This window comes from Mobula birostris, chromosome 12 (genome assembly GCF_030028105.1).
Source record: "Mobula birostris isolate sMobBir1 chromosome 12, sMobBir1.hap1, whole genome shotgun sequence".
NCBI lineage: Eukaryota > Metazoa > Chordata > Chondrichthyes > Myliobatiformes > Myliobatidae > Mobula > Mobula birostris.
Window position 1 is genome coordinate 102,365,161 of NC_092381.1, and position 15,064 is coordinate 102,380,224.

The window sequence follows — 15,064 nt, forward strand, 5'->3', positions numbered from 1 at the left end:
TGAGTAGATCTGACAAAGTTGAATAATGCAGTGAGGCAAGAGAAATTTATTCTGCCCTCTGTTAAGCACACATTGGGTATGCTAGGTGGAGCAAAGTTCTTCACCAAACTAGATGCAAACTCAGAGTTCTGGCAGATCAATTTATTTCCTGAGTCACAGTAGCTCACAACATTTATCACACCATATGGATGCTATGCCTTCAAGAGACTCCCTTTTGGCATCTATCAGCCCATGAACTCTTTCAGATGAGGATGAACAAATTTTGGAGGGACAAAATTTATATGGTTATAGAAGGAGTAGTCTGCCACATGGATGATATACTCATCTTCGGAGGCTCAAATGAGGAACATAAAAAAAGAGAGGAAACTACCTTGGAGGAACTGAAACAGGCTGGATTCACCCTGAACAAAAAGAAACAGGACTTTGTAGAGTTGGAGGTGAAATTCTTGGGCCACCAACTATCCTTAGAGGGAGTGCAACCAGATTCAGACCAACTGGCAGGAGTTCAGAATATGGAACAACCTACGACATTGAACCCTCGACACTACCTCACTTTTTTAATATACAGTATTTCTTTTTTTTAAACCTATTCAATATATATGTACTGTGATTGATTGATTTATTATTATCATTTTTATTTCCTTTGTTTTTTTCTATATTATGTATTACATTGAACTGCTGCTGCTAAGTTAACAAATTTCACCTCACATGCTGGTGATAATAAACCTGATTCTGATTCTGATTCTGATAATAGATTTGGGCAAATGACTAAAGAGGCAGAATAAACCTTTGTTGGCATGTCAGATTGTTTACCCTAACCTCCATTAGATTTAGTGTTTTTTTAAAAAGAGTTCTAATGTTGAAAACATTTCACAAAACGAGACTGTTGTTAATATAATGTTGGCAATCCCTTTTTATGTTTACATAAGGAGCATAAGTTATGCTCTATGGGTGAAGTGAACTGAATCGTGCAATTTCAGTGACTATAATTTCAACGAAGTTCTATGGCGATGCCTAGTTTTTTTTTCAAGAAGGGGAGATGCTGTGGTAGTTAATATGTTCTTACTATCCCTCTCAGCCATTCCCACCTGGGAGTAGTTCACGTACGGTAGAAGCAGAGTTGTCAATAAAGTTCAGTTGAGTATTCTGCATACTGGCATCCTGGTGTGCTCTGCACAATCCCTCAGGAACAAACACAGCAACCTGGACCAGATGATCTGCAAACCAGGGTTTTGAAAGAGGTGACTGATGAGATAGTGGAAGCAGCAGTAATGATCTTTCAAAAATCAATTGATTCTGGAATGATCCTGAAGGAGTGAAAAATTGCAAATGTCACTCCACTCTTTAGGAAGGGAGAGAGACAGAAGAAAGGAAATTATGGGCCAGTTAATCTGACCTCAGAGGTTGGGAAGATGTTGGAGTCGATTGTTAAGGGTGTGGTTTCGGGATACTTGGAGGCACAAGATAAAATAGGCTATAGTCAGCGTGGCTTCCTTAAGGGAAAATCTTGCCTGACAAATCTGTTGGAATTCTTTGAAGAAATAACAACCAGAATAGACAAAGAAGAATTGCAGATGTTGTGTACTTGAATTTTCAGAAAGTCTTTGACAAGGTGCCACATATACGGCTACTTAACAAGTTAAGAGCCCATGGTATTACAGGAAAGATACTAGCATGAATAAAGTAGTAGATTCAGGTTCAATCATAACATTTAATAGAAGTTTCAACAGGTACACAGATGAGAGGAGTATGGTGAGCTGTGGTCTAGGTGCAGGTAGAAGGGACCAGGTAGAAGACCAGGCTGTCATGGAGCCTCTGCTGTAATGTTCTATAATTTCATTCATCCCCGCGATGGTTATCTCCATGAGCTGAGACTATGAAGACTGTTAGCTGCTGCTGTGCTTCATGCCTGCTAATATGATGAACTGATAAGCGAGGCCTTGGACCTATTACAGAATGCTTCGGAGTTTGGATCTGAGGACTGAATTTTGGTTCGAAATGTTTTTGTTCGCTTCAATTGTTTGCATGATTTGTATTTTTTTCTTCCTCTTGTGAATTTAGTGTTGGTCTTTCTTATTTTTATTTTTTTTTCTTTAACTGGGTTCTTTTGGGTTTCTTGCTTTGTGGTACCTGTGAGCAAAGAAATCAAGGTTGTATAATTTATACATTCTTTGATAATAAATGTACTTGAATCTAGAATCTTGAATAGACCAGTTAATTACTTTCTTTTATTGCCCTGAGATTAGCCTCCCTATCAATAATACCATTTTTATGTCATCTGCTATCTCAGTAATTAAAACTTCTATTTATATATAAACAAGCAGAACTGATACCCGCACCATCTGTCAGTACCTGGGATCTTGAATACGGCCTTTCTGAGATTATATGAACCACATCAAATGCACCCACCTCATCATTAGATATGCTTCTTTGTCAAAGCAAAACTCAATCAAGTTGTTCAGACAAATGCAAATCCATGCATTTGATCATCTCCTGCCTTTCCTGGGTTAATCCTGTCCCTCGGAAGCCTTTTCCAATAACTTTACTACCACTAACCTAATGACTAAGGTAAGGATAGAAAGCTATCCATGCTAAATGCCAGCCAGTCATGTAGCACTTCAGCTACGGTTGGAAAAGATCCAAACATCTCTCGGTGGAGGGATTGAGATTGTGTGCTGTATGCAGCCACCACACTGACGTTTTAAGTGCAGGTAAACAGGATCAGAATCAGGTTTATTATCACCGGCATGTGTCGGGAAATTTGTTAACTTAGAGTGGAATGCTGATTTTGGTGAGGAGTGTAGTGATGACTTGACCTATTCTTCTCTGTCTCATTGCAGCAATGGACAGCCTGCAAGATGTGCAGGTTGTTAACGTGACTCCAACAGAGGCTCGGCTGATGTGGGCTCCACCTCAGGCTGTGGTGCACAACTATTTGGTGATCGTGTCACATAGCCAGGGTAAGTGTTTCCTGGGCCTTGTCTGCTTCATGAGATTCCGGTGATAACCCAGCTCTCTCTTCTTCAACTGCCCCAGCCTCTAGGATAGGCTCAGTGTAGTGCACAGTTCAATTGCCCCAATCCTATTCTGTTCTCATCCTCCTCCTCCTCTCCTTGAGCCCCAATCTTCTCCCCCTCAATTGTATTTGCATTCAGAATGTATTCCCATAATATCCATCTTCTCTCTGTAAGTGTGGGATAGATAGACAAGCCAGGTTTGGACTTTCTCAGTAAAGGACAGAGTCCTGGGGAGTGTTGTAGAACAGAGGAACCTTGGAGTACGAATACGTGGTCCCTAGAAATAGAATCACAGCCAAGGGAATTGATTAGAGAAATTGGAATATTATGTTTCATTTGTACGTGTTATTAATGAGGCCACTTTTGGAATATTGTGTTCACCTTTGGTCACTCTGCATTAGGAAAGAAGCAATTAAGCTGGAAAGAATGCAGATGAGATTCACGAGGATGCTTTGGCAAATGAGGGACTGTGTTTTGGAAGGAGGTAGAGTAGGCTGGGTTGTAAGAAAATGAGAGGTGATTTATAGAGGTGTGTAGAACCACAGGGGGCTCAATGTGCACAGTCGTTTTCCCCAGGTTAGGAAATCGAAACTAGAGGGCACAGGCTTAAGAAGAGAAGGGAAGGATTTAATAGCAACCCAAGGAACAAGTTTTTCACACAAGAGGATGGTCTGTATATGGAATGAGCTGACAGAGGAGGTGGTTGAAGGTAGATACATTAACAATATTCAAAAGACATTTGGACAGCAACACGGACAAGAAAGATGAAGAGGAAATGGGCCAAAAGCAGGCAAATGTGACTAGCTTGGATAGGAATCTTGATTAGAATGGACCAGTTGGGCCCAAGGGACTGTTTTCATAACATATGAATCTAGGTAGAAATCTGGAACTGGAGGAAGCCATTTACGTCTAATCACAGATCACAGAAATCTACAGCACATTACAAGTCCTTTGGCCCACAATGTTGTGCCAACCATGAAGCCTACTCCAGAAACTACCTAGAATTTCCCTACTGCATAGCGCCTCTTTCACCTCAGATGGCCGAGGAAGTTTGGTACGGGCCCCTAAATACTAAGAACTTTCTACAGTGGCGCAGTTGAGAGCATCCTGACTGGCTGCATCACTGCCTGGTATGGGAACTGAACCTCCCTTAATCGCAGGACTCTGCAGAGAGTGATGCAGACAGCCCAGCGCATCTGTAGCTGTGAACTTCCCACGATTCAGGACATTTACAAGGACTGATGTGTAAAAAGGGCCCGGAGGATCATTGGGGACTCAAGCCATCCCAACCACAATCTATTCCAGCTGCTACCATCCGGGACGCAGTCCCGCAGCATAAAAGCCAGGACCAACAGGTTCCGGAGCAGCTTCTTTCATCAAGCCATCAGACTGATGAACTCACGCTGACTTGAGTATACTCTATACTACACTGACTGTTCTATTTATTGTAAATTACTATGATTGCACATTGCACATTTAGATGGAGACGTAAGATACAGATTTTTAATCCTCATGTATGTGAAGGATGTAAGAAATAAAGTCAATTCAATTCAATTTTTCTAAGCTCCATGTATCTATCTAAGAGTCTCTTAAAAAACCCTATCCACCATCGCCAGCAGTGCATCCCATGCACCCACCGCTCTTTGTGTGAAAATCTTACCCTTGACATCCCCTTTGTACCTACTTCCAATCACCTTAAGACTATGCCCCATCATTGTTAGCTATTTCAGCCCTGTGAAAAAGCCTCTGGCTATCCACACGATCAATGCCTCTCATCATCTTGCATACCTCTATCAAGTCATCTCCCATCCTCTGTCACTCCAAGGAGATCAAGTTCAAAATATTGTTGTCATGGGTACATGTACATGACCAGGGTGTAAATGACATGAAAATTAGTTCTTTGTACAGCAACAACACTGTCCATTGCAAACGTGGCAAACATAAATTAGCATAAAATAACATTCTCCCCCATTCGGTGCCATCCGTGCTGATCATCCTCTTCAGATTTCTGTTCACACAGTCTCCCCATTCTCCCTTCATCCTTTTCGACTCACAGAATCACAAAGAAATACAGCAGTAAAACAGGCACTTTGGCTCATCTAGACAGTACCAAACTATTATTCTGTCTAGTCTGATCGACTTGCCCTTGAATCATTGCCCTCCATACTTAATCCATACTTAACCAAATTTTATTTACATATTGAAGTCAGCATCCACCACCTCTCTTCGCAGCTTGTTCCACCTCTCCCCACCCTCTGAGTGGAGAGGCATGCCCTCAGGTTCCCCTTCAATATTTCAGCTTTCACCTTTAACCAATGAACTCGTTCTCATCTCACCCAACCTCATTGGAAAAAGCCTGCTTGCATTTAGCCAATCTATACACCTCATAACTTTGTATACTTCTATCAGGTCTCCCCCCTATTCTCTTATACTCCATAGAATAAATTCCTAACCTATTCAACCTTTCCCTGTAACGCAGGTGCTCAAGTCCCTGCAACATCCTTGTAAGTTTTCTCTGTACTCTTTCAACCTTTTTGATATCTTTCCTGTAGGTAGGTGAGCAGAACTGCACTCAATAATCCAAATTAAGCATTTGACTTACAAAGGCCAAAGTACTAAAAGCTCCCTTTATAATCCTATCTAATTGTCACATCTAAAACTTTGACAAACATCGATGGATGTGTGGTGGAGAGTATATTGACTGGGTGCATCACGACCAATGGAAAATCCTACTAAAAGTAGTGGAAACAGCGCAGTCCACTAAGGGTAAAGCCCTCTCCACCATTGAGTACATCTACCCAGAGCGTTGTCGTACGAAAGGAGCATCCATTATCAGGGACCCCACCACCCAGGTCATGCTCTCTTCTCACTGCTGCCATCAGGAAGAAGGTTCAGGAGCCACTGGACACACATTACAAGTTTCAAAAATAGGTTTTATCCCTCAACCATCATGCTTTTGAACCAAAGGGAATAACTTCACTCAACTTCACTTGCCCTATCACTGAACTGTTCTCACAACCTATGGACTCACCTTCAGGGATTCTTCATCTCATGTTCTCGATATTTATTCCTTAGTTATTTAATTATTATCATTGTTGTTATTATTCTGTTTTACCTCATTCCTCAGCACCCTATCTTTTACTGTGGAAGTTCTATCCTCCTTTGCCCTCCCGAAGTACATGTCACATTTGTCTGCGTTAAATTCCATCTGCCATTTTACTGCCCATTTATCCAGCTGGTCCAGAACCCAATGCAAACTTTAATAGCACTTCTTACTGTCCACTACAGCCAAAATCTTGGTATCATGCACAAATCTGCTGATCCAGTTAACCACCTTATCATACAGGTTATTAATATAGGTGCCAAACAACTAAGGACCGAGGATAAAGGGGAAGCCTTTTAGGACTGAGATTAGGAAAAACTTCTTCACACAGAGAGTGGTGAATCTGTGGAATTCTCTGCCACGGGAAACAGTTGAGGCCAGTTCATTGGCTATATTTAAGAGGGAGTTAGATATGGCCCTTGTGGCTAAAGGGATCGGGGGTATGGAGAGAAGGCAGGTACAGGGTTCTGCGTTGGATGATCAGCCATGATCGTACTGAATGGTGGTGCAGGCTTGAAGGGCCGAATGGCCTACTCCTGCATCTATTTTCTATGTTTCTATGTTTCTATGTTTCTATGACCCAGCACCGATCCCTGCGCCACACCACTAGTCACAGGCCTCCAGCCAGAGAGGCAACCATCTACTGACACCCACAGGCTTCTCCGACAAAGCCAGTGTCATCCTGAATGCCAAGTGACTGAACCTTCCTGACCAGTGTCCCATGTGGGAACCTTGTCAAGGCCTTGCATGTAGACAACATCCACACCTTTCCTTCATCAACTGCCCTACTCAAAAAAACTCTATAAGAATGATCAGACATGACCTACCACACACAATGATGCGTGGACTATCCCTAATTAAGGCCTGTCTATCCAAATCTCTTAGAATACCTTCCAATAATGTAACCTGGCTCAGCAGCCTATAATTTCCCACTTTATTCTTAGAGTCTTTCTGAAACTACATTAGCTATCCTCTAGCACCTCATCTGTGACTAAGGATGTTTTAAATAGCTTAGCTACAGCCCCAGCAGTTTCTGCACTATCCTCCCAGAGGTTCAAAGGGAAAATTTGAGAGTCTCTGGGTATTTATCCACCCTAATTTGCTCTAACAACAATCACCTCCTCCTCTGTAATATGCATACGGTCCATGACCTCACTACTGTTTTGCTTCACTGACGTTGATTGTGTGTTCATCTCCCATGTAAATACTGATGAAAAAAATCCATTTAAAATCTCCCCCATCTCTTGTAGATAGACCGAAGAGGAAGTGAGCATTACTGAATCTTATCTTGTGGAACGTAGTCAGTCAGGTGGAGGCAGTGTTAAGGGGGGAGCATTTTAGAGATAGTGGTTATGATCAGACCGGGAATAATGGTCTTAGATTGGGTGGAGGACACTTTCATTATCATAAGGGAGGTTCTGGAAGGGGGAGACTGGCAGCAAAACCTCGCAGGAAGGTCTTGCACAATGGGAAGATTACAAAGGAGAAACAGTGAGGATTTAGGACCAATTCCAATTCTTCATTTCTTGTTGGCCAAGCAGTTCTCTACCAGACCATATATCAGCACCTTATTCACCAATCCAATGTGCTATAATTGTATGTACTAATTTCTTAAGTAGGACATTATTGAAACAATGGTCAAAGTCCAAGTACATCACATCCACTGGTTCTTCCCATCTATTCTGCTAGTTACACCCTCCTAACATTCCGGTGGATGTGTCAAAAACATGGCCAGCAGTGTAACACATGGGTCAGTAGATGAGCATTTGTTACTTACGATACATGTGAATGCATGATAACTGCACAAGGAATGATTGGTAAGTCTGCAGAGAGTTTTGTGAATGGTGAATAAGGCTGTCCAGATCGACAGCAGAATGTAGATGAGTTGGAAAGTCAGATGGAGCATTAGCAGATGGAATTTAATCCTGAAAAGTGCAAAGCAATGCATCTTAGAGAAACCACTTGAAGTTAGGGCATCTACAGGAAATGTAGGGAACTAAGGAACACTGATGAACAGAAGGATCTAGAGGTCCAAGTCCATAGATATCTGAATGTAGCGATAGAGTTGGATATGGTGAAGAAAACATGACATGCTTGCCATCATAGCTCAGGGCACAAAATATGAAAGTTGGAACATTATGTTACAATTTTACAAAATACCAGTTAGACTGCACTTAGAATGTTGTGTGCAGTTCTAGTCACCGTACTACAAGAAGGAGTTGATTGAGATTGACAAAATGCAGAGGAGGTCCACCAACATGTTGCCTGGATTGGAGGAATGCAGGTATTGGGAAAGATTAACAGGATGGGCTGGTTTTCTCCAGAGTGAAAGAGGTTGTTAAATGACCTGACAGAGACAAACAAAATTACAAATGGCACAGATAAGGTAGAAAGTTAGAATGTTCTTACTGTGGAAGGGGTATTAAAAACAAAGTATCATAGATTTGTGAGAGGAAGCAGCTTTAAAGGTGATCTGTTTTACACAGAAAGAACTTCACTGTTAGAGGAGGTGGTGACATTAGATACAATCAGTATGTCTAAAAGGCAACACACATCAAAGTTGCTGGTGAACGCAGCAGGCCAGACAGCATCTCTAGGAAGAGGTGCAGTCGACGTTTCAGGCCGAGACCCTTCGTCAGGACTAACTGAAGGAAGAGTTAGTAAGAGATTTGAAAGTGGGAGGGGGAGGGGGAGATCCAAAATGATAGGAAAAGACAGGAGGGGGAGGGATGGAGCCAAGAGCTGGACAGGTGATCAGCAAAGGGGATATGAGAGGATCATGGGACAGGAGGCCCAGGGAGAAGGAAGTTGGGGGGGAGCCCAGAGGATGGGCAAGGGGTATAGTCAGAGGAACAGAGGGAGAAAAAGGAGAGAGAGAAAGAAGGCATGTATAAAAATAAATAACGGATGGGGTACAAGGGGGAGGTGGGGCATTAGCGGAAGTTAGAGCATTCAATGTTCATGCCATCAGGTTGGAGGCTACCCAGATGGAATATAAGGTGTTGTTCCTCCAACCTGAGTGTGGCTTCATCTCTACAGTAGAGGAGGCCGTGGATAAACATGTCAGAATGGGAATGGGGTGTGGAATTAAAATGTGTGGCTACTGGGAGATCCTGCTTTCCACATCAAAGTTGCTGGTGAATGCAGCAGGCCAGGCAGCATCTCTAGGAAGCACATCAAAGTTGCTGGCATTTAGGCATGGCATTTAAAGACACAGACCTAGTGCAGGCAAATATATTAGTGTAGAATGGCACACCGTTATTATAGACATGGTGGGCCAAAGCTTCTGTTTCTGTATTATTCGGCTATTATCTCCTCTTTAACAAATGCATGTTGACTTTGTCCAATCCTATCTGTTTTTTGGTGATGGAGGAAGATAGGGTCAATCGAGCTACTGTTCTCAAAATGTTAGTTCTCAATTTACTTGCAGGACTGATCAGATTGATGTTCCTTATTGTAGGTGAGACCAGGATCAGCAGTCACCATCTCAGGGTAAGGGGTAAGCCATTTAGAATGGAAAAGGAGAAGGTAGCTCTTCTCTCAGGGAGTGGTGACTTTGTGGAATTCCTTTCCATTGTAACGAATTGAAACCATTTATGAAGGGGTCAGATATTATTTCTAAGGATGTTGGACAGTTTGCTTCCTAGGTATGTGGGCAATACCCCTCACATTACTGTGACACCATATTTTGAGCACATATAGTGACAAATGGCATGAAACCGTGGTAAAGTGGAGAGGAAAGTGGATGATTGAAGTGAATACAGGCAAGTAAGAAGTAATTCACCTCAGCAGAAAGAGTAAGGGAAGGGTGTAGAGTGATTAGCAAGATCAGAAGAACATGGAAGTTCGTAAATCCTTGAAAGTAACAAGGCAAATTGAAAGAGAAGTTTGTCAAGTATGTGGGGTCTTGGGATCCTTAAGCAGATGCAGGGAGAACAGAAGCTGAGGGATGTTGATTCCCAATAGCCTCCTGAGAGAGAGTTTGCAGGGTTCTTGGAAAAGAGCAAGCAAGTGGGACATGAGGGATGTTATACCCAGTGTGTACCTGTGCTGATGGACCAAATGACCTCAATAATTAGTTCTATGATTCTGAATGGAGTACTACTTTTTACCACACTGACCACGTTAACTGTGGATTGTGACCTCCCAGTGCATTTTACCAAACGCCTGTCATACAGAGGCAATACGCTCATTGTGTTTTCTGTTCCTGATTCCTGAGTGCAAACAGATTCTCTCATTCTTCTGCAGCTGCTGTAAAGAGGATTCTTGTTGACGGGGCTCTGACACAGCATCAGCTGACCCATCTCCAACCGTTCACCAACTACTCCATTGCCATCTATGCAACAAGAGGGTCCATGACCAGTTCTCCTGTCTCCCTTCACTTTCTTACACGTATGTACTTATTTATTAATGACAGCTCTCTCTGTGTAACTGGAAGTGTCAGTGTTAACTGTGGATCACCAGAGGAAGGTTGGGACAAGGGTGATAAAGTCAGAAGGTGACCCTGGGCCCTTTTTACTGAGTGAAATCCGCAGGAATATCTTTGACAGCTGAAAGGACATAGAATAATAACACAGGTTTCTGGAACAAGGCTGCCAAGCAATTGCAGAGAGTTGATATAAGACCTGCCAGGATGCATTCAGTCACACAGTACCACAGAGACTGGCCACCCACTGACAACATGCAGGGTCCACCACATGATGGAAACAGATTAACACCATCAGGGATATGCTTCAAATTATCACTCTTCACTTAATGACTGCATTAAGGAGCTGTAAGAAATACTGTGTTATGTACAATCACAGGGGCTGATGAAACATCGGGGTGGCTTGATAATACTGGAAATGGCTTGACAATTTGACAGGGTTGAATTACAATTAGAAGCCTGCTCAGTAACATATTGGCTGAGGAAATTTTATTAGCAAAAGTTCACTCAATCAGTAAGAGGTTAGTGAGAGTTGGGGAGTGCAGTGTAAAAATCAGGAGATAGACAGCCACTGTTCTCTTGAAGCTGTGTGGGTGCGCAGCTGCACAGTAACTGAAATGCCCCCACGCACGCAGCCTTTGTTGCCATGCAGCTTGAATTTTCTTTTATGTAATGTTAATATAAAGTGCCGTACAGCTTTCGAGCTGTGTAAAAACTTTCTGCTCAGAGCAATAGTTGGTCCATGCAGTTGTGAAAAAAAATAGAGGGAATGCTGGAAGCAGTCACAGGCAAAAGGTGCAAAACCGGCTCGACACTCAATACCAATACAAGAATGTACAAGAAGCAAAATATTGTCGTTGTGGTGCTGGTCACCTGAGTTCTCCACTTGAGATATGTGGTGCTGGGGGGAGGATTTAATGAATGGAAGAGCACAGAAGCTGGTCCTGATAAAGCATCCTGGCACAAAATGTCACTGTTTACTTCCCTCCATAGATGCTGCCTGATTTGCTGAGTTCCTCAACATTCAGTGTGAGATGCTGGTTTAACATCTGTAGTGGTACAGTTAATAAGGAAGAGGTATGTGTGGAAGGATAATTTCATGACTGAGTTGGGGTTGGTTATGTTGGCCAGTATAGTACAGCATTGTGTGAGAAAGATGGATTAGCACAGGCAGTGAAACTATTGATAATGCATGCTCCATTGCTGGCCAGCCATGAGCGAGCCGTGTTACTGGAGCTTCAGATGTTGCTGTTTGGATTGGCTACAGAGTCAGCACTGGAACAGGCACTTTAGCCCAGAGACTCCATGCTGACCACTGTGCCTACCCACCTAATTCCAATTTCCTGTATTTGGTCTGCATGCATCCAAGACACACTACTTCATACATCTATGCAATTGCTTCTTAAATAATACTTCTGTACTGCCTCAACCATTTCCTCTGGTAACTCGTTGCATACGTTTACCAGCTTCTCTGTGAAAAAGTAGCCTTTTACATTGTTCTCCCTCACCCTAAACCTGTGCCTCCTAGCTTTGGAAAAAGACTGTTATCATTCACCTCAGCTATGTAGCCCCCTGGTAAGCCTCAGGCTCGCTTTTGTCTAGGGGGAGCAGCCTTCGGCCCCACCAAACTGGGTAATCAAGTTTGTGTGGATGCTGTGTGATGTACCCCACCACGCCAAATAACAGACAGTACACCATATACAATTCAATGATTACACCTTATAACTCATACTTTGACTATGTAGATAGTAAAGGAACAAAATAAGAACGGTTTTTAAAAAAAGGAAAAAATGTCATTATTATTAACCAGTTCGTGCACACATTGTTGGAGTTCTTAGAGAACTGGGTCCCCCTTCCTCCAGTCGATGTCCTCCGAACTCTGCGGACCCACAAATGGGACCACCCTCGGTGATCGACCAAATGCTCTACTTGAGTCTGTCTGTGTCTCCTCTCCTCGCCAAAGACCCTGGGCCTCGGACTCCCGCTCGGGGTCCATTCCGTCGCCCAGCCTACAGCATCGTGTCTGCTCTGTCCCCATCCGCCTTCTGCCCAAAGCCCGCGAAAACAATAGCTTACAGACACACAAGGAAGAATAACATCTATCCCAATTGGTTAGCAAATGAATACAATTCTTGTTATCAGTAATTATAACCCAAACAAGCAGCTATAGAGAGAACCACTGTCTCAGCAGTTAACATCACAGAGGAAGCCATTTTATTTTTATCATAACAAAGAAGCCATTTTATTAGCCTTAGCAATAACATAAAAGAAGAAACCCCTTACATCTATGTTTCTTATAATTTTAGATGATTCTATAAGGTCACCCCTCATTCTCCTATAGTCTAAGAAATAAAGAGCCAACTTCTCTTTGTATCTCAGGTCTTTTAGTCCTGGCAATTTTCTCATTTTTTTTTCTGCTGTGCTCTTTCCAAGTTTAACCACATCCTTTCTATAACAGGGAAACAAAAGCTCTACATATTTACATCGAACATAGAACAGTACACCCCAGAAACAGGCCTTTCAGCCAACAATGTTGTGTCAAACCAGATAAAAAGTATATTAAAAAAAACAAAAAATAATCTCTCCGACCTACACAATGTCCATTTCCCTCCATCTTCCTCATATTCAAGTGCCTATTTAAATATCTCTTAAAATCTACTGATGAATTTGCCTCTACTACCATATTAGGCAGCTCATTCCAGGTATCTACCACTCTCTGAGTAAAAAACTTACCCCTCACATCCTCCTTGAACCTACTCCAGCTCATGCCCTCTGGTATTAAACATTTCTACCCTGGGGGAAAGATACTCCTTGTCTATTCCACTGACGCCTCTCATAATCTTATAAACCTCTGTCAGATCTCCCGTCACCTTCTGTTGCTAAACAGAGAACAACCTAAGTTTATCCAGCCTCTCATGATAGCACATGCTCTCTAAACCAGGCAGCATCCTGGTAAACCTCTTCTGCACCCTCTCCAAATTCTCAACATCCTCCTTATAGTGGGGTGACCAGAACTGTATGCAATACTCCAGACGTGGCCTAACCAGGGTTTTATAAAGTTGCAACATAACCTGTTGATTTTTGAACACAATACCTTGTTTTCTCCAAAGATGTCCCACCAATGACTTGTGCATAATATTCAAAGCACCATAATGTCTGAACTCATATCCTCAATGTGCTGACTAACGAAGGCCATGGTGCAAAGTGCCTTTCTTACAACCTTATCTACCTGTGATGCTGCTTTCATTGAGCGATGCTTTTGAACTCCTAGGTACCACCATTCCATTACACTCCTTAGGGCCCTGCCATTAATAATACAAAGCCTACACTGATTTGACTTTCCAAAATGCATTACTTCACACTAATCTGTATTGAGATCCATTATCACAATCCCCTGTAATCTATAACAATCTTCCTCACTATCAACATCTCTTAATTTCATATAATCTGAAACTTTATTGATTAACTCTTGTGCTTTTGCTCCCAGATCATTTAATTAAATAACAGCTAATAGGAATCTTAACACTACACAGCACAAATCACCGGCCTTCATTCTAAGAAACAACTTACCCTCTGCTTCCTACCACTGAATTGATTTTGAATCCACCTTTGGATTCCTTGGGACCTAATCCTCTGGACTAACCTATCATATGGGACCTTGTCAAAGACCTTGCTAAAGTCTATATAGCCGATATCCATTGTTTACCCTCATGTATCCTTTTGGTTACCTTTCAAAAAAATCTCTAAAAGATTCATCAAGCATGATTTTCCACACACAAAGTCGTGATGACTCCTCGTAATCAGACATTGTTTATCAAAGTGCTGGTAGGTGCTGTCCCTCGGAATTCCCATCATCGACGTAAGGCTGGTTGGCCTTCAGTTCTCTGGCTTGCCCTTGCAAACTTTCATAAACAACAGAATATTAGCCACCTCCCAGTGTTTGGGAACTTCACCAGTGTCTAATGATGAAGCAAGTATCTGCGAGGGCCTCTACGAGTTCCTGCCTAGCTTCCCACAGAGTCTGAGGATGCACTCAGTCATGCACTGGGGACTTATCCATTCACTGCGCTGTAAAGTGTAGATATCTTTTCCCAGGTAACATGCACTTTCTCCAAAAGATATCCACTTGTTTCCCTTATCGCCTTGAGCAACTATGGTTTTCTTTTTAGTAAGATTTGAAGAGAAATATTCGTTAAAAAACCCATCCATGTTCTGAAGTTCTGAGGCCCTGCTGATCTCTAAGGAGACCTACTCTCTCCAAAGCCATCCTCCTACTCTTAATACAGCTTCAGAACCTCATGGGATTTCCCTTAACCTTATCCATTTCATACCTTTCTTTGCTCTCCTGATTTTCCTCTTGTGCATTCTTAATCATTTTATAGTCATTCATTCATCTTCAATCTCCTAAATCCAATGCATACTTTCTATTTTTTTCCCTACTGTCTCTTGTTAATCAGGGTTCCTAACAGGAACATGCTGCTCCTGGAACTTGATATCACACTCTTAAAACTCTCTCGC

General features: G+C 42.3%; 1 protein-coding gene across 1 annotated transcript in view; it reads left to right on the forward strand.

Annotated features, from left to right (window-relative positions):
• The window catches only part of tnr (tenascin R (restrictin, janusin)), a 165,619-nt gene that overhangs the window by 77,287 nt on the left and 73,268 nt on the right, over positions 1–15,064 (forward strand). Inside the window, exons 10-11 of the mRNA XM_072274562.1 lie at positions 2,841–2,960; positions 10,369–10,512. Coding sequence (XP_072130663.1) covers positions 2,841–2,960; positions 10,369–10,512 — 264 coding nt within the window. The remainder of the gene's footprint in view (positions 1–2,840; positions 2,961–10,368; positions 10,513–15,064) is intronic.